We start from the raw sequence: 20,068 nt of genomic DNA on the forward strand, positions 1-20,068 counted from the left end.
ATTGGCCCCTACGGATAGGGCTCGTAACTTGGGCATCCTCCTGGATTCACGGCTGTCTTTAGAAGAGCACTTGACGGCCGTGACCGGGAGGATTTTTCATCAGGTTTGCCTGATTCGCCAGCTACGTCCCTTTCTAGATCGGGACTCGTTACGCACAGTCACTCATGCCCTCGTCACCTCTCGTCTGGACTATTGTAACGCTCTCTACATGGGGCTCCCCTTGAGGTGCACCCGGAGGCTCCAACTGGCACAGAGTGCGGCCGTGCGGGTGGTTATGGGAGCAACATGGAGCTCCCATGTAACACCTCTCCTGTGCGAGCTGCACTGGCTCCCGGTGGTCTTCCGGGTGCACTTCAAGGTTCTGGTTACCACCTTTAAAGCGCTCCATGGCTTAGGACCTGGTTACTTATGGGACCGCCTACTACCATCAATAGCCTCCCACTGACCAGTACGCTCCCACAGAGAGGGGCTCCTCCAGGTGCCATCGGCCAAACAATGTCGGCTGTCGACCCCTAGGGGGAGAGCCTTCTCTGTGGGGGCACCGACAATCTGGAATGAGCTCCCCCCAGAGATACAGAGGATTCCGGACCTGCGCACCTTCCGCCGCGAGCTGAAGATGCTGATATTTCATCAAGCTGGCCTCGCCTAAATCTTCTCCCTTTTAAGTGTAAATTTTAAATTTTTACTGTATTTTAAAATATGGGATTTTTAAATTATGGGTATTAATTCAGCCAAATTTATTTAATTCATTTTATTCGATTTTAAATTTTGTATATCTATGTGTTTTATTTCATGGCTGTGCACCGCCCTGAGTCCTTCGGGAGTAGGGCGGTATAGAAATTCAATAAAATCTAAATCTAAATCTAAATCTAAATCTAAAAGTTTGTTAGTTTTGATGTTTTTTGTATAAATCACATCTAAAAGTTTTAAATTAATTCAGAAATAAATAAATGTGCCCTAGAATGATATATCCTGAATAGACAAAGCATATAAATTAGCTCCTATATGTCTGTGTTCATGGATCTGGGCTAACCTGCAGAACTATAAGTCAGCTTGGTTCATAGAGTCTCTTACCCTTCAGGGTTGACATTTTCTCTTTGGGACATGGAGGGCAATCATAGCAGCAAAATGGTTTTCCTTCCTGCTTTCTTTTGAAATAACCAGGGAAGCAGCTGTCTGTACAAACTGAAATGGGGGAGGTCTGTACAATAAAGAAAAGAAAGAAAGTGTTAGCATTTAATCCTATTTTTGGAAAATAAAATGGGAAAAGCATGGTCAACCAATATTGTATAAATTTAAATAATGCAAATTTTAAAGTGTTTACATCAACTTCAATATGAAACTATTAAAGACCGAATTATTTTTTCAGTTCTACCAATTGTAGAACTATTGACTGATTTCACTGGGACTCATCAAAGATGAAAAATAATATAATATAATATAATATAATATAATATAATATAATATAATATAATATAATATAATTTATATGATATAATTTATATGATATAATAAATACAATACATACAATAAAATAAAATTTTATTTACAATAAAACACAACACAATACAATACAATAAATATAATACAATACAATAACCTCAGAGGGCATACTTGATGGACCACTAGGTCTTTTTCTGCCATCAGTTTTTTATGTTTCTAAATTTCAATACACTTACACTTATTGTTGAATATTACATAAATTTAAAATTTAAAGAAAAATAAACATTTTTTCAGAGTTATGTAATTAATCTAATGCAGTGATTGAATTTCCAAACTGGTTCTGTAAAAGGGGAGAAAATTTCACTTGGAACCTTCTGCATGTAAAAACATATTGTTTAATAATTTTCTGTTTTTGTTTAATTGCTTATGATTTTAATTATTTCAAATTCCAACAAGTCCATATCAAAAATAACAAATCTTGCTGAGAAATCTTGCAGTTTCTTGGGCACTTTAACAAGCCTTCTCTCCAACTTAGGACATAATGAGTCATATTATGAAAAAGAATTGTTGAAAAAGAATTAAAGAATTTATCAGTCATAAAAATTAACACAAAATACTTAATGTCTGATATGCAGTGCGGGTTCCAGATAGATGAGCTAAATTCAAGAATTGGTCTAGCAAAAGCTTTGTATGTCCTGGTTTGCAGTTTAATATTATCAGAAAAGAAGCTACACAAGATTAGGTTAACAACTTTTAATGCTTTTTTGGCAATGTTGTTACAATGAGCTCTGGCACTTAGACCATTTGAGATGAGTACTCCAAAGTCCTTAACAGAGTGAGGTCATCTACAAGGTCATGTCCGCTGAGCTTGTATTTAGTGTTTTTTATTTATTTATTTATTTTTGCCAATATGTAGGACATAACATTTGTTGGTTGAGATTTGGAGTTGCCAATTGTTTGACCATTCCAATAGATAGTCAAGGTCTTTTTGTAGGGCAGCAGCATTGTTGGTGGAGTTGAATAGTTTTACATCATCAGTGAAGAGAACGCAGTTGGTTATAATATAATTGCAAAGTTCATTTATGTAAAGTATACATTTAAAGTATATATTTAAGGGTTCATCCAAAGTCTCTCTCACAGTTACTGTTTTTGAGCCAGGTTTCACCTTTTATTATTTGTTTATTTCAATATATACTCTATTTAAATGCCATTCCTCTCACTCACAGAGCAATTCTAATTAAGTTAACAGAGTTGGAAGGTATGTTGTAGATTATCTAATCTGCACACACCCAAATAGGAGACTCTACACCATTTCGGATAGATGGCAGTCCAGTCTCTTCTTGAAAGCCTTCAGTGATGAAGCTTCCACAACTTCTGAAGGCAAGCTGTTCCATTCGTTGATTGTTCTCACTGTCAGAAAATTTATCCTTATTTTTAGATTGAATCTCTCCTTGATCAGTTTCCATCCATTACTCCTTGTCTGGCCTTCAGATGCTTTGGAAAACAGATTGACCTCTTTCCTTTCTGTGACAGTCCCTCAAATATTGGAACACTGCTATCACATCTCCCCGGTCCTTCTTTTCACTAGACTAGCCATGCCTAATTTCTATAACCATTCTTCATTGTTATATATTGTTATAGCTGCTTATCTCAGACAAATTCTAAATGGTGTACAAAACCATTTTTAAAAAAACAATTAAATACTTTGTAGGGTATGCTTTAAAAAGGATATAGATCAATTCATTTGGGGGGATGATAGAAATTGATTGGCTCAACTCCACTTAGTTGTGTTTGTGTCAAATGTAGGACTCTAGCCTTGTGGTTTAATAACTGCACCAAACTGGCCCTTATCCTCTACTATAATGTTGGTATAAATACTTTATGTATCTTTGTCTTTTAACTACTTCTTTGTCTTGACAGCAATACTTTGAAAGCCAATACTAATTTATATAATCATTTAGATATCCCTGCTTTTCAGAAATTTGAATTCTTATCCTGCTTACAATTATTCCCAGGTTTTTCATAATCTTTTTATGTTAAATGATATTGATATCACCTGAACATTTAAACAAAATCAGTTACATTCAGAACTTACTTGGTTGAAAGTGCTGGGCCAACTGATGGCTTCCTCATGAACGGTGAACATTTTATCTTCAGCAGTCCAGGGATCCAGCTTCCCAACTTTCACTCGATGAAAGGATTGATTGGGGAATGTGACCCAGTTCTCAAACTCTAGTCCTGTAATCAGTTCTCTGTTCTTGTCAAAGAAAATTTCATTTCCAATATTGTTATTAAATGAAACTCTTTGCAAAAAGAAGTGAAGCTGAATATGAAATAAATATGCAAAAATAAATCATGATTAATATATAGAGCTGTGTGATACCATGTTAATCTTTTTTAAAAAATCATTTTATGAAACAGGAGAAATTCTACTCTGATGTTCTTGTGTTCCCCTCAAAGATGGTTATCTGTGGTCCTATATAAAAAAAAATCACACTTACAGTCTATTAACTTTCAATAATTCAACATAATACAGGCCCTGAAAGCATATGTTAATATGTAAAGGGATAACTGATTGACAAACTTGTTATTTAACAAATATATATAATCAAACTTGTATTATTTTTGCAAGACTTTAAGAAACTTCTCCTGCTGTTATTAGAGACAGAATGGTCAATGTAGATCAGATCACTTTAATAAGTTTTAAAATAAAACAACTATGCAAAGAGGTAGGGAAGGGCTGGTCTTATTTTTCAAAATGTCAACATTATCTTTCTCTAATGTTAAAAAGGATGGCACTGCTGCATTTTGATTCTGTAAATAATGAAATTCAACCTCTCTCTTCTCATATCCTCTTTTTCAATGAATGTATTCTCAGTCATTTTGTCTTTAAATAGCAAGTATCATTGGTTGGACTGCACATTTTATTGTTGATTGCTTATTAAATTTATATCCCAACCATTTCATTCTGAATGTGGCTCACATAATTGCCTTCTGAGCCTCTTTGCTAAATTGCCCTCTTTGTGCCCACTTCTAGGTTTTATGCACAATTTGTCTGAACTCTTTGCTTAAACAATTCTTGTGACTGTATACATTTTGCTTCTTGGATGTTATTCTTGTACAATTCGCTACAAACAATCCATTAAGTTTAAGGCTACTTTTCACTACATTTATTGGCTTTCAATTTACTTTTTGACAGTCTTTTCTTGTTTATAGAGAAGAAACCAAATTTAAAAGGAGTCTAGCATAAACTTCTGAGGACAATGAGCAAGATAGCAATAGCACTTAGACTTATATACCGCTTCACAGTGCTTTTACAGCTGTCTCTAAGTAATTTACAGAGTCAGCATATTGTCCCCCAACAATCTGGGTCCCCAGATTGTTCAGTTTCATACCTCATTTCTAATGTATGCACTAGAATATCAGAACTTTCTGGTAGTGAATTTAGAATCAAAATAAGAAATATTTCTATTTATATATTTGCACCTTGTCTCTAAAATGCATTCTCGGTTCTTGAATTTCATTCACATACTAATTCAATTCTCTTTTCTTATGCTTTCATTTAATGGCCTCTATTAAAATATCTTTAACAAGGCATTTTCTTTTTTTCATACATAATGAAAGGGATTTAAGATATGCTCGGACTGATCTAAATCTTATAGATGAATTAAAGTAGAGTTGTGCACCATGCACTCATTCATGCATTTGTAGTCATTTGAATCTCACTCTTCATTCATAGATATTTTTTTTTGTCTGCTTTGTGGCCCCAGAAGTATATTCATTTTGAAAAACCAAATAGAAACTTTTAATTACCCCAGTTCCTACATGATTAAAAGTTTTTCATCGTATTCCTTGTTTTGGGCACATACCCATATTGACTGAAATACTTCTGAGTATGTTTCTCACTCAAAAGAGAGACTTAACTTGAGTGAGAAAGCCATTGTAAGGCTTGTTAGGAAATAATTCCCATATATGTAGGAGGCATATGCAATGTATAAACCTGAACTAGTTACAACCTATCACAAAGAGAGATAAGAGTTTAAGTGGCCTGAGAAGTTCAAAGCATGAAGAAAGTACATTAAATTTACCAATTCCACAAAAGGAGAGAAATAAGGAAGAAACCTGGAAGTCATTACAAAGTTTCTATCTACATCTTACTGCTCTTTGTGATCAGGTATGAGATGTTGGAGAATCAATGGCATTCAATTCCCATTTCCAAAATACCTGCCATGGCTGGGCATCCTGAAGATTGAGTTTTCTACCACTCAACTTTCTTCTATGTTGTTGGCTCAGGTTCATGATATGTAAAGCATGTGCCACAGCATACACTGCGTTGTATATACTGTAACTATGACTGGTCATCCTCATTTCAAAAAAAGCCCCAGGAAGGCTCTCCAGTTTCTCCTTCCCTGTACACAAACCATCCATTTCCTCATTCCCAGATGGATTTGGAAACACACAACCAAATGCTTGCTCCCACACATTTTTGATAAAACCATCTTCTTTTGAAGAGAAATGGTTTCTTGTCTGAAGAAAATGTTGGAATCCTGCAACTTCATTTGAGTTAGCTGCAAAGGTCAGAGCACCATGGAGAACTTGGATATCCCAGCTTTTCTGATAAAAGAATGATGCAAGACCCACTTGGGAAGCCACAATCCATACCTTGCCTTTTGGCTTTACAGAAACTATTTCCATTTCAGGTAGACGTAACAGCCATCTTAAATTTAAAAGATAATTATCACTGATTATGATAGCTTTGGCTTTAGTGTTAACAAGAAGATGAAATGTTTCAACAAGCCATTTCAAATTATCAAAAAAAGTATTGAAATAAATTGGTTTGAATTGTTCCAGGAAAGCAATGCAGATGCCATTACGAGAAAACATTGAAAAGATTAGATGCTCAAATTTTCTTCTAAGGTATTTTACAAGAACTCCAACCCAAGTCCACTTGAAGTGCAAAAGTATTTGAATGATCCCCTTATAATGAACTTCTTCACTTGGAACTAAGTGATAGTAGAAAGGGCTTTCATTTGGAGCAGAACCAGTTGGGAACTATAGAAATAAAAACTGATTGTGTAAATAGAAAAACAGAGGAGAAAACATGATTGCAAAAGAAAATGTGTATCTTCTCTAAATTAATAGTTCTGAAATATCTCAATATATGTTTTCAAATGATTTCTATACTCAAGATACTTATAAGACAATGGTTGGATTAGATGAAGGTTGTATTTCCTTCCAAATCTTCAATTCTATAATTATCTTTTTTGCAATTCCCTGAATTTGCTTCTGTAAAAAGCCTGTGTGTGAACTCATGCTTTGGTTTAATATTTATATTTGTACTTACTTAGTGACTAACTTACATACTTAGAGTACTTTTACCTTGCCCCAGGACTCTGGGCAGCATATTACCTGGAAAAATGAAGTAAAGTATAATAACATGAAATAATAAATAAATGATACAATCTCAAATAATAAAGAACAACAAAGTTTCATGACAAGTTTATATTCATATAGTATATTGATATATGGAAATATTGAAGAAAGGTGACAAAACATCAAGACTGTTTCACTGTAACTGGTAATGAAGTTTCTGATTCTGCTCACATGGCATCTCCTGTATTGATTTGATCTGGTTTTAAGTTCAATTAATACGTTCCCTTCATTAAAATATATTGTTTGCCAATATTTAATGTTAGATTACTTTCGAATAGGGATTTTTTCATCATTCATCTGTCACCAAAATTGTCTTCCTGACTGACAGACATACTGACAGCCATACCCTTTATTAACTTCCATTATGATGGCCCTTGCTTTAAAACAAGTATGATAAATAAGATCAGAATGATGAGCAAGAAGAACCTGGTGCATGTTCTCAATCATGATTAACTTTGGGTCAGTCTCACCTTCTTATTACAACCTACCTTATCTGATAATTGTACAGAAATATGCAGGTTGTCCTCCCTAACTGACTTCTTTGTTTAGTGACCATTTGATGTTATAATGATTTAAAAACAGCTTTTGACCAATCCTTCCATTTTCCATATTTACAGTATCCTATGGTTATATGATCATTTTGGGGGAACTTACAGCTGGTGCACATTTATAACCATCACATAATTTCATTTCACAGACTTCACAACTGGCTTCCAACAAGCAGAATTGATGGAGCACACAGAAGTGAAATCACAAGTCATAGTAAAATAACGTCTTGCTATACAGTCATGGTGATTTGGTTAATGACAGAAGCAGAGGTGAACTTATAGGTCTAGCATGATCATATGATGTGTCAGTTAATAGCTGTGATGCTTAGTGACAAAATTGTAGGTCCCAATTTTAACCAGTAAGTAAGGACTTGCTATACAGTCATGGTGATTTGGTTAATGACAGAAGCAGAGGTGAACTTATAGGTCTAGCATGATCATATGATGTGTCAGTTAACAGTTGTGATGCTTAGTGACAAAATTGTAGGTCCCAATTTTAACCAGTAAGTAAGGACTACCTGCAAAGGCAAAAACACTACCTATGTCTCCTTGACCATCTGAATGAAAGGCAGGATATAAATATAATAATGAAAAGTTTTTAAAAATGCAGAAACCTTAGTATTTTTGTCATAGCATTAGCAAGTAATAGGAGAAGGTTACAAAAATTTAAAGTTTCTATATAATAGTAATTAACATTAATGAATAATGTTTGAAACTCAATAATAGTCACATCAAATTCTGAGGTTGAATTTGTTTTTATTTTATGATATAATAAATATATTTTCTTTAATATGGTCCATAGAGACCATATTATATACACATGTATATGAATATGTATATGAGGTCTTGCAATCTCCTATATCTGAAAAGACAAAGCAATCCATCTTACCTGTGGAACTTTGAAAGAGTCTAAAATATCTACCATATCAAAAGTGATTCCAGGATCAATATTTCCGATAACGGATATAAGTTTGTTCAGGATGCCACACTTGTAATTGGGAATGAATTGGTTCTGAGCAGAGAAAAGTTCCAACGTGGCATGATATGTCTGTGCCCCAGCATAGCTATCATAGATTTTGAAGCCCAAAGTGATATTAGGTAAGAGCTGGAGGTCTTCATTGATCTTCTTCACAGTAAATATCATTGTCAATATATGTTGATAATGCTTAGTCAGGACTCTGCCAAAAAAATTAGAATCAAAGTTGTATCAAATGAAATTGTCTTTCTAAAGACCAGTAGAATTGTCCTTCTAAGACCAGTAAAATAAACTCTTACAAAAATCTTACAAACTAATAATCAATCTTTCATGATAAGATAATAATGGTTAAACTCCATAAAAATAATGATTTAGGAGGTAACAGTTATTATTTCATGTTAATTGATTTATTTTATATTATTTGATATAAATATTGTGGAATTATTTTTGAAAGGAATAATGGCAGTTTTTTCTATCCCTTTGATAATTGTAATCAATTCTAATTATGTGAAACTGACTAGAATCATTACTAAGCATGTAACATAGCATTGTATAAATGGGAAGTAAAATTGCATTAATCACTTTTTCTTACATGTGAGGTGATTTCATTTTAATGTGATAATTTTTTTAAAAAATAACGTAGAATTAGAATTTAGTCTTATTTCAACAAGAAGAGGACTTCATATATCTTTTTGAAGGACAAGAAACATTGACTTTTAAAGCACCACAAATATTTTGCATAATTCAGTAATGTATAAATTGTACCTAAATCCAAGGGCCCCTAGTCAGCTGGTGTTAAAGCTAGTTTGCCCCGGACAATGAACTAGCAATGGAGGCTGTCAGAACTGCAGTGTGTCTAGCATTTGTAGATTACCCGACATCATATGCTGTATACTAAATAAATAAATGTAGCTTTTTCTATCATTTTAAGAAACAATTTAAAAGTGTCTGAGTATTAGAAATTCTATTACAATTTATCAAAAAACAGAGAATATTTCTTCCCTTAAAAAATTATTGGTGGTAGTGATGTGACATTTATAACCTTAATAAGCTTGATTTTAAGAACCTGTTGCAATGAAGAAATTGTGGGGGAAAAATAAGATCTAGGAAAGGCAGAATGAATTTCATCAATAAAAGAATACTAACAGCATAGTTCTCCTGGCTGCTCCTCCCCAAACAACAAAACCATTTCAGTTCATAACAATATTATTCCTGGAAGAAAACTTTGTCTCATTTTCTGAGATAAAATATTGATTTATTATTTGTTTATTTCTACCCATCTCACCAAGAGACAATGCTTACAAACAAGTAAAACAACAAAATAAAACGTTAAATATTAAAATAATAAATATTAACTTTAAAATTTACTAATGCTGCAATTCTCATCCCAAGGAGACTGGGGAGAGGAGAGAAATGTAATAGCCCTGAGGTTGATTAAAAAAATAATTAAGGAACATAAGTTCTAACTGTGAGTTTCCTTTAGAAAATATAAGAAAATAATATATAAACTAAAAATATCATTCAGTTCTGGAAGAGTATTTAAATCACTCTAGATAATTATGATTCATAGAATAGAAGTACTAAATTATTTTATCTAGACCTATATAGACAAAATAAATAAAATAATATCTTACAGGGATTCACCAAGCAGAGAATGATGGGGATCATCCTCAAAGCTTCCTACATCTCTAGTTATGAAGACAAAAGAAGTAATTTCACCAATGATTAGGTCACCTGGTTGGAAATATTTATGATCAATTGGGATAGGATCTCGTATTCTGCATTTTCTTATCTCTGTTTTGCAAGCTATATGTGGCAATTGCTGCAGGAAAAGAATCAATACTATCATAAAAAATAATAACCCCAGTTTGATAAAGTCTCTCATTTCCATGTAATACTTAAGCATCTCTAAAATTTGACTAGGTTGAACTGAATCTCTCTCTGTTCTTATAATGACTTCTGTTCTATTCTGAATCTTAGAATACAAATGGTTCTAAAAATTAATTATAATAATGATCTTAGCTGCCCTAAACTCTAGATTGTTGTCAGCAGTTTGTTTTCATTCTTTTAAGAATAATAGTTTGCCAATCAGGAATTTTCTGAGTAGCAAATTTAATAATAGCTTTTTTAATATAATTATAAGGGAAATTGCAACCTTCAAATTATCACTGAAGTAGTAAGGTAGAATGAGTCAATAAATTATCATATAATGAAGGAAATTGTTTGGAGATAACCAGAAGTTAGATGGGGTCAAGATGGAGAAATTCATGCTGCATTTTACATTTTAAATTTTTAGCAAAAAAAGTTTAAGACAATGTAAGGAAAAATTATAACATCCTTTTACACCTTTATAATAAGGTGCTTTTCTCCTTTTCAGTTGCCTTCACAGCTGCAGTAGTATCCTAGGTCAGAGATAGCTAACCTTTTTGCCATCGCGGGCCAGGAGAGGGGGGGCGGGAGAGATTCACACACATACGTGCCCACACCCATAATTCTATGCGCCCTGCCCTGCGCATGCATGCAAACCACCCCTCCCCCCTGCTCCTGGCACGTGATGGCCCAGTAGGCCCCTTTTTCTTTCTCACCTGGCTCCAGATCCTCACTATGCATCTGGGAAAGGCAAAAACAGCCTTTCCCACCTCGGAGGCCCTCTGGAGGCCTGAAAGGGCCCATTTTCCAACTTCCGGTGGGACAGGAAGTGGCTTTTTTGCTGTTCCCAGCCTCCAGAGACTCCTAGAGAAGCTCTGGAGGCTGAGGACAGCAAAAAAAGTCACTTCTTGTCCCACTGGAAGTTGGGAAATGGGCCCTTTCAGGCATCCAGAGGGCCTCTGAAGGAGTGGGAAAGGTTGTTTTAGCCCTTCCCAAATGCATAGAGAGGATCTGGAGCCAGGTGAGAAAGAAAAAACGGGCCTTCCCCCCCCCCCCCATCCCCAGGCCCTCGGAGTCAGGAAACAGCCTGTTTCCCTACTTCTGGTGGGCCCAGAAGGTCTGAATATCAGCTGGCCAGCATGGGCATGCGTGCCAGAGTTGAGTTGGCATGCCCACTGATATGGCTACATGTGCCACCTGTGGCACGCGTGCCATAGATTCACCATCATGGTCTTAGGAAATGCTTTCTTTGGGGTGCTTGCCTATTACCATAAGTGAAAATGCAAAATATCATCAATGTTTCCACAAACAGGATCTTAAAGAGAAACTATAAACTGAGATTTCCATAGTCTTCAATTTGAGTTTCAATTTGTCTTCATCTTTCTTCCATGAGATTATGATCTAATTAAAAACAATTCTGAATAGGATCTAGAAGTAACACCTAAAAAACCTTTAACATTTATTTTTAGGCTTCTGAACAGAATGATTCCTAAATATCTCAGGCAACTCACATTTAAATTTCCACCACTTAATCACATTTAAACAAGGCAAACATATGTAATTAACATTAACTATAAATAATATTAACATTATCAGAATGATTAAATATTATTTAAAAGGGTGAAAATAAGGTTCTTTGAAAATCCAGAAGGCCACTTTTAAAAGCCCTACTCTTTTTATTTATTTTTATCCCTGTAGTGAACAATTCTAATGAAATAATTTGAAAAGAAAAGAAACAAATGTGGATAAGCTTCTCTTTCACCACAACACACAGCATTATTTTATTTCATTGCAGTGTGGAAAAATGTTCAATTTCTCTTGTTTAGAATCATAAAATATTGCCAAAATTTTAAATCTAAATATATTTTTCTAGAAAATTGATTGATTAATTCATTTTTACTCCTGGCAACAATATAGATTTTCTCCATATTGATCTATCCCTAACTGTTCTTTCAAGTCTCGAAATGGTACAATCATCACCATTATAATTGAATGGTACACCATTCACCTTGCTGCTGGTTGTTCTCTTTTTTCCCTTCCATCTTTCCCAGCATTAGAGCCTATTCCAACAAGCCCCTTTTAAGGGGTTTTGGGGGTGGATGGGTTGTTTGGCGAAGGAGAGAGAGGGTGATTTGTTAGGGGGGAGGCCAGGCACGGCACAGGGTCACATTCTGGGAGGTGCAGAGTGGGGAGTGGAGGGGGTTAGCGTTGGTAGGGAGGAGGGCGATTCCATCAGGACTGTGGGTGGGAGGGACAGATATGGTGGGAGCAGGGGGCCATATCGTGTTGTGGGGGCATGCATCCGCTGTCTCCAAGTGCTGACGTGCTCCGGCCCCCAATGCTCCTCTCATTCTCTGGGTTGTTCAGAGTCTCAGAGCCCGGGTCTTAGGCTGATGCTGTGCAATGCCAGGTCCGTGGTCAACAAAGCCCCCCTCATTTGTGAGCTGATTCAGGAGGGGGGAGCGGACCTGGCGGGTATTACAGAGACCTGGTTGGGCCAGGAGGGGGGATCCCCCTCATAGAGATGTGCCCACCGGGTTTCTGCGCATTTCATCAGCCGAGGGCCCAGGGTAGGAGTGTGGGGGGGTGGCGGTTATTGTAAAGAAAGTTCTCGCTCCTAGGGAGGCCACTGTATCTCAGATAGTTGGATGTGAGTCTCTCCTTGTGAAGTGGGGCCATGGGATGCAGGTGGGCTTGCTGATTGCATACCTGGCTTCCTGCTGCATGGCAGCGGCCCTGCCCAAGCTCCTCAACGTTATAGCCGGGTGGCGGTTGATACCCCCAGACTTTTGGTCAAGATGGATTTCAACCTGCCATCCATCGATGAAACGTCTGAGGCGGCTCGGGAGTTCATGGCTTCCATGACAGCCATGGACCTGACCCAGTTAATTCATGGCCCTACTCACATATGAGGACACACTCTGGACTTGGTTTTTGTCTCTGGTCAGTGGTTGAATGGTCTAGATACAGGGGACATAGCCATTGAACCCTTATCATGGTCAGACCATTCTCTCCTTAGGCTTGACTTTCTGACCACTACACCCCACCACAGGGAGGTGGTTCCACCTCAGGTGCCTGATGGATCCTGATAGATTCCAAATGGAGCTTGGGCCATTTCCTGAGACTCTGGCTCATGACTCGACGGAAGACCTGGTAGCCGCCTGAGATAGGGTGGCCGCTGATGCTTTAGATCGGGTCATGCCTTTGCGGCCTCTGACCCGGCGCCGAACCTGCCCAGCTCCTTGGTTCTCTGAGGAACTGAGGGAGATGAAGTGCCAGAAAAGATGCCTAGAGAGTAGATGGAGGGCTCATCGTTCCGAATTTGACCGAACACTAGTGAGGTCTTATATCAAGACCTACTTAGTGGCGATAAAAGCAGTGAAGTATAACTACTTTTCCACTCTTATCGCATCAGCAGATAACCGCCCACCTGCCCTGTTTAGGGTGACCCACTCCCTTCTCCACCTGGGAGCATGGGAAGACCCCTTGCAAGGGTGAGCTGAGGATTTTGTGTGTTATTTGCACAATAAAATTGCTCAAATTCGGGAAGGCATGGACTCTGACTGGATGGGTTCAGGCGGGATGTCTGAGGCAGGTCTTGAAAATGTTATCTGGGATGAGTTTGATCCTGTGACTCCCGAGGACGTGGACAGGTTGCTGGGGAGGTTGAATGCAACCACATGCTTATTGGACCTGTGTCCCTCCTGGCTGGTGCTGGCTACCCGGGAGGTTACATGAGGCTGGCTCCAGAGGATTATTAACGTTTCTTTGAGTGAGGGTTTCCTGCCCCCTGCCTTGAAAGAGGTGGTGGTGAGGCCCCTCCTCAAGAAACCCTCTCTGGACCCAGCTGTTTTGGCAAACTACCGTCCAGTCTCCAACCTTCGCTTTGTGGCGAAGGTTGTCAAGAGTGTGGTTGCGCGACAGCTCCCACAGTACCTGGATGAAACTGTCTATCTAGATCCATTCCAGTCCGGCTTCAGGCCTGGGTACAGCATGGAAATGGCATTGGTCGCATTGGTCGATGATCTCTGGAGGGCTCGGGACAGGGGGTGCTCCTCTGTCCTGGTCCTATTAGATCTCTCAGCGGCTTTTGATACCATTGGCCATGGTATCATGCTGCACCGGCTGGAGTCTCTGACCGGTCACAGACTGTGTTGGCAGGGGGGCAGAGGTCGACCTCAAGGTACCTTATTTGTGGGGTGCTGCAAGGGTCAGTCCTCTCGCCTCTCCTGTTCAACATTTATGTGAAGCCACTGGGTGAGATCATCCGTGGTTTTGGAATGCAGTGTCATCTGTACGCTGATGACACTCAGCTGTACATCTCCACCCCAGACCACCCCAATGATGCCCTTGAAGTGATGTCCCGGTGCCTGGAGGTCGTGCAGGTCTGGATGGGGAGGAACAGGCTCTGACTCAACCCCTCCAAGAACAAGTGGCTGTGGTTGCCGGTGTCCTGATATAGCCAGCTGGTGCCATCACTGGCTATTGGGGGTGAGTTATTGGCCCCCATGGAGAGGGCCCGTAACTTGGGTGTCCTCCTGGGTCCACGGCTGTCTTTAGAAGAGTATATGACGGCCATGGCCATGGGGGCTTTTTATCAGGTTCGCCTGATATGCCAGTTGCGCCTCTTTCTGGATCGAGACTCCTTATACACAGTCACTCATGCCCTCGTTACTTCCTGCCTGGACTACTGTAATGCTCTCTACATGGAGCTCCCCTTGAGGAGCACCTGGAGGCTCCAACTGGTCCAGAATGCAGTCGCGCGGGTGATTATGGGGGCGACATGGCACTCCCATGTAACACCTCTCCTGCGCAAGCTGCACTGGCTTCTGGTGGTCTTCTGGGTGCACTTCAAGGTTTTGATTCTCACCTTTAAAGCACTCCATGGCTTAGGGCCTGAATATCTACGAGACCACCTTCTGCCACCAATAACCTCCCACTGTCCAATATGCTCCCACAGAGAGGGTCTCCTCAGGTGCCGTCGGTCAAGCAATGTTGACTGGTGACCCCCAGGGGGAGAGCCTTCTCTGTGGGGGCACCGGCCCTCTGGAACGAACTATCCCCAGGGATACAACTTTATTTATTTATTTATTTATTTATTTATTTATTTATTTATTTATTTATTTATTTATTTATTTATTAGATTAGATCCTGGACCTCCGTACTTTCCGCCGGGCTCTGAAGACTTTCTTGTTTCAGCGAGCCGGGCTGGCTTAAGATTTTAATTGATTAATTTTATAGATAAGGGGTTTTAAAAATTGGGTAGCTAAATTGATTTAATTATTTTTTAAATTATTTTAATTTTCATACTGTATGTATTTTAACCTTGGTTGTTCACCGCCCTGAGTCCTTCGGGAGAAAGGCGGTATAAAAGAAAAAATAATAAATAAATAATAAACTGGATCATTACACATTACATAATGTGTTTGAAGTAGGATAATTTCAACTTAGAAACTAAAAAAAGCTTGCTCCTGGGGAAAAAAGCTATGGCAAATCTAAACAGCATTCTAAAAAGCAGAGACATCACCCTGCTAGCAAAAGTACATATAGTCAAGGCTATAGTTTTCACAGTTGCAATGTATGGCTGTGAAAGTTGGATCATAAGGAAGGCTTAGTGCCAAAAAATGGAGGCCTTTGAACTATGGTGCTGGAAAAGACTCCTGTGAGTCCCTTGGACTGCAAGGCGATCAAACTGGTCAGTCCTAGAGAAGATCAACCCTGACTACTTTTTAGAAGGCCAGTTCCTGAAGATAAAACTCATATACTTTGGCCACTTAATGAGAAGGAAGGATTAACTGGAAAAGAACCTAATGCTGGGAAAGATTAAGGACAAAAGAAGAAGGGGATGACAGAGAATGAATGTGGCTGATGGAGTCACTGAAGCAGTAGGCATGAGCTTAAATCGACTCCAGAGGACAGGAAGGCCTGGAGGAACATTGTCCATGTGGTCATGATGGGTCGGACATGACTTCGCAACAACAAATTTCAAATAAACTAAACTAATTTCAAATTAGTTATTTGTGCCTCAAGTGAAAATTTTGGGTGGATCATCTTTAAATGGATCATTAAACTGTATTTTTGGGTATCCATGATATTCTTAGGAATCTCCTCCAACACCAAAGTTGCAAGACATCAATACATTTCTATTCTGTTTCTTTAAATCTCAACTTTTACTTTCATAGAGTGTCACAGGTAATACCTTAGTTTGTATAATTCTGATCTTTGTAGATATAGGTACATTACAGTACTTGAATATTTTTTCTAAGTCTTTATGGCTGCTGTACCAAGAACTAGTCTGTAGAATATTTCTTGATTATTTGCTTCTTTACTGCTGATAGCTGATCAAAAAGACAGAATTTATCCATCTTTTCCCATATTTTCACTGTCAATCCTAAAGCCAGTTGTTCTATTGTTGTCATTAATATTATGCTTAATTTTAGTCCCATTATTTTACTGTGTCATCTGATTTTTAATACTTGCAGATCTTTCGCATTTTTCACAATCAGATAGTGTCATCTGTGTAACATGCAATTAAGAAGCTCAAACAGAAGTACCAAGTCAATTTAATAAATAAATAATTACCAAGTTTGAATTGACAAACTAGAAACTGGATTAGAATTAATTCATATATCCTTAATACAAATTAAAGTTGTAAAATATACAAATACATACAATTTATGTTATTCTTCTTATTAGCTGATCTTTGTTATTTAATTGAGGTTTCAATAAAATTATGAAGCATTTGGGGAAAAAAATACAACCCAACAACCCAACAGTAGAGGCTAAGATTGAGAAGATCTCCACAGCTACTGTGTATTTCCCCTTGGAACTTAAATAAGCTGGAATAAAGGATAACCATACACTACAAAAGACCAACATGCTGAAAGTGATGAATTTGGCTTCATTGAAAGTATCTGGTAAGTTTCTGGCAAAGAAAGCTATAGTGAAACTTACAATAGCCAGGAAACCCATATAGCTTAGGACACAATAGAACATAATCAAAGAGCCTTCATTGCATTCCAGTATTATATATTCAACTTCTGAATACATGTCAACAACTGAGAAGGGAGGGGAGGTTGCAAGCCATACAGCACAAATACATGTTTGAATCAAGGAGCAGGAAAGTACAATGGAACTCCCCAAACTTTTCTTCATCCATTTTCTCATGCTGTTTCCTGGCTTGGTGGCCATGAAAGCCAGAACCACTATGATGGTTTTTGCTAACATGCAAGAAATGGCCACTGAGAAGATAATTCCAAAACTCATTTGTCGTAGAGGACATGTTACTTTTGTTGGTTGTCCAATAAACAACAAACAACAAAGGAAGCAAAGAAGGAGAGAGATGAGGAGAATATAAGTGAGATCTCGGTTGTTGGCTTTGACAATAGGAGTATTGTGATGCTTCATAAAAATTCCAAGCACCAGAGCTGTGAGTACAGCAAAAGCAGTAACAGACAAAGCTAAACTCATTCCCAAAGGATCCCCATAAGATAGATAAGTACTGACTTTAGGAAGACATAAATACTGATCTTTGTTTGCATATTGGTCTTCTTTGCATTTAAAGCAGTCATCCATATCTGAAAAAGAAAGAATATCTTTGTGTGTGTGTGTGTGTGTGTGTGTGTGTGTGTGTGTGTGTGTGTGTGTGTGTAATTTCTATGACTGTTTTGTCAGGGCAAATTACTCTGGGCAGTGTACAACAATCTAAACAAACTATTCATGTTGTATAAATTAAAGAATATAATATTTTCCAACTATTTAATAAATCATTTGTCTTCAAATTTCTTTCCCCCTTGCTCTCCTCTGTTGGGTAAAGATTAAGTATCCACTAGGATTAATTTCTTGCTTTGAAAGGTTGATGTCCATTAAGATTAATATTTTTTTTAGATTTTGAAAAAGTTATGTAAAGTTCTGCTGTATGGACTGCGGAAACAAGTTTGCTTGGATTTATTTAATTTGCTACATAATACAGCCTAGAATCCTTCCATTTTCTGCTTTTTAACATTTTAAATGTATTCTCAGAAGAGACAGGCTTTTTTCATGTTCTCCTATGAGGATGGTTTTTCAAAGAAAAGCCTTCCTTCCTTCCTTCCTTCCTTCCTTCCTTCCTTCCTTCCTTCCTTCCTTCCTTCCTTCCTTCCTACCTACCTACCTACCTACCTACCTACCTACCTGAAGTTGGCCTGAAATAAATTTGGCATTTGATCTCTGGAACTACCAACTTACTGCCAATGCCTTATATGCTTCTCTGACAGTAAATTTTGTTAAATAGTTCTATTTGGTATGTAATAATGTTCTTACTGTATTTGGAAGGATAGGTTAGAAATTATTATTCATTACATTTTCTAGCATAGCAATGTGGCTATAGGGCATTAGTATTGAATAAGTTATGTGTGACAATAGTTACAGTAGAATAAAAAATACCTAAATTCACTCATATAAAATTCTGTGAAGCAGAAACAAGGATACTATAAACATTATTTTATCTGCATTCAATATATGTCATACCTTTCCTGCTGGAAATTTTCCCTTCAGGGCATCGATTGCAATGATAGCAGCAAAATGGCTTTCCTTCAATACTTTTTCGTCTATAGCCCATTTGACAATTGTCATTGCAAACTGAGAGAGGCAATGTCTATAGAAATAAAATACCAGTATATTGACTATTTTCCAGTGATAGTTTGGGTAGAGGTGTTTTTGCAGATCATCTACTAATAATCATATAAAATCATTTATATAGAATAGTGAAATAACTAGGTAGATTTATGTCTGAATTTTCCTTCAAAGTTTCAAGATGGTGATTATCTCAATTTTTCTTATAGCAAATGTTTGGGGTGTATTGGACTAAGAGATCATCACTGGCCCAAAATACCTATTAAACTTCAAAGGTGGACTTCAACATGAATTTTCCAGATCTAGGCTAATGTGTGAACCAGTCCATCACATAAAAATGGGAAATGAAAATCTAAACCAGCCCATTGGGTCTTCTAACCTGATCTTGTTTTTGAAACTATCTTAAACAATTGGTCCTGGGTACAGCCAGAACTATATGCAGATGAACATGCTTAAAACTGTAGAGATGACTGTAGATTGTAGGAGGATCCCTTTTATTCTACCACCTCTTACTATATTTGACAGCATAGTATCAGAGTAGAGTTCTTCAGGTTTTGGGTTCTGTAATCTCCCAGGACTTGAAATGAACACCTAACATTAGAACCATTATTTAAAAGGTACAACAAAGTATGTTCTTCCTGCATCAATTCAGGAAGATCAGACTGCCCCAGGAACTGTTGATACAGTTTTTCAGAGGAATTATTGAATCTGTCATATGTACTTCTATAACTGTCTGGTTTGGTACACCAAACCAAACAGGATAGATATAGATAACAGATAGTTAGGACTGCAGAAAGAACAAACACCAACTGAGTCTTGGTGGTGCAGTGGTTAGAATGCCATATTGCAGGCTAACTAACTGCTCACTGCCAGGTTTTGATTCTGATCTGCTCAAGGTTGACTCAGCCTTCCAAGTTTGAAAAATGAGAACCCAGATTGTTGAGGGCAATATGCTGACTCTGTAAACCTCTTAGAGAAGTATGTAAAGCACTATAAGTTTAAGTTGCTATTGCTAATTGCAACCAGCCTGCTTTCCATAGAAAACCTGTATATTGCGCCAGTCAGAAGGAAGGCTATAAAGTATCTACAGACCCTGACCTCTTGGACATAAACTGTTTCAACTCCTTCTCTTTGGAAGAGCTGTAGAGCAATGCATGACAAAACAACTTGACACAGAGATATCTAA

At 37.6% G+C, this 20,068-nt stretch overlaps 1 protein-coding gene across 1 annotated transcript; it reads right to left on the reverse strand.

The window, feature by feature from the left end:
- Window positions 1-1,747: 1,747 nt before the first annotated feature.
- On the reverse strand, window positions 1,748-18,882 carry LOC117668691 (vomeronasal type-2 receptor 26-like). Its single transcript, XM_087893599.1, has 6 exons — window positions 18,778-18,882; window positions 10,035-10,222; window positions 8,314-8,602; window positions 5,668-6,495; window positions 3,539-3,766; window positions 1,748-1,783 (listed from the first exon to the last, which is right to left on the reverse strand). Exons 1-6 carry the CDS (start codon window positions 18,880-18,882, stop codon window positions 1,748-1,750), a joined length of 1,674 nt encoding a protein of 557 aa, XP_087749725.1.
- Between the last annotated feature and the right edge of the window lie 1,186 nt (window positions 18,883-20,068).

This window comes from Pantherophis guttatus, chromosome 4 (assembly GCF_059756535.1).
Source record: "Pantherophis guttatus breed Tessera chromosome 4, ASM5975653v1, whole genome shotgun sequence".
Taxonomy (NCBI): Eukaryota; Metazoa; Chordata; class Lepidosauria; order Squamata; family Colubridae; genus Pantherophis; species Pantherophis guttatus.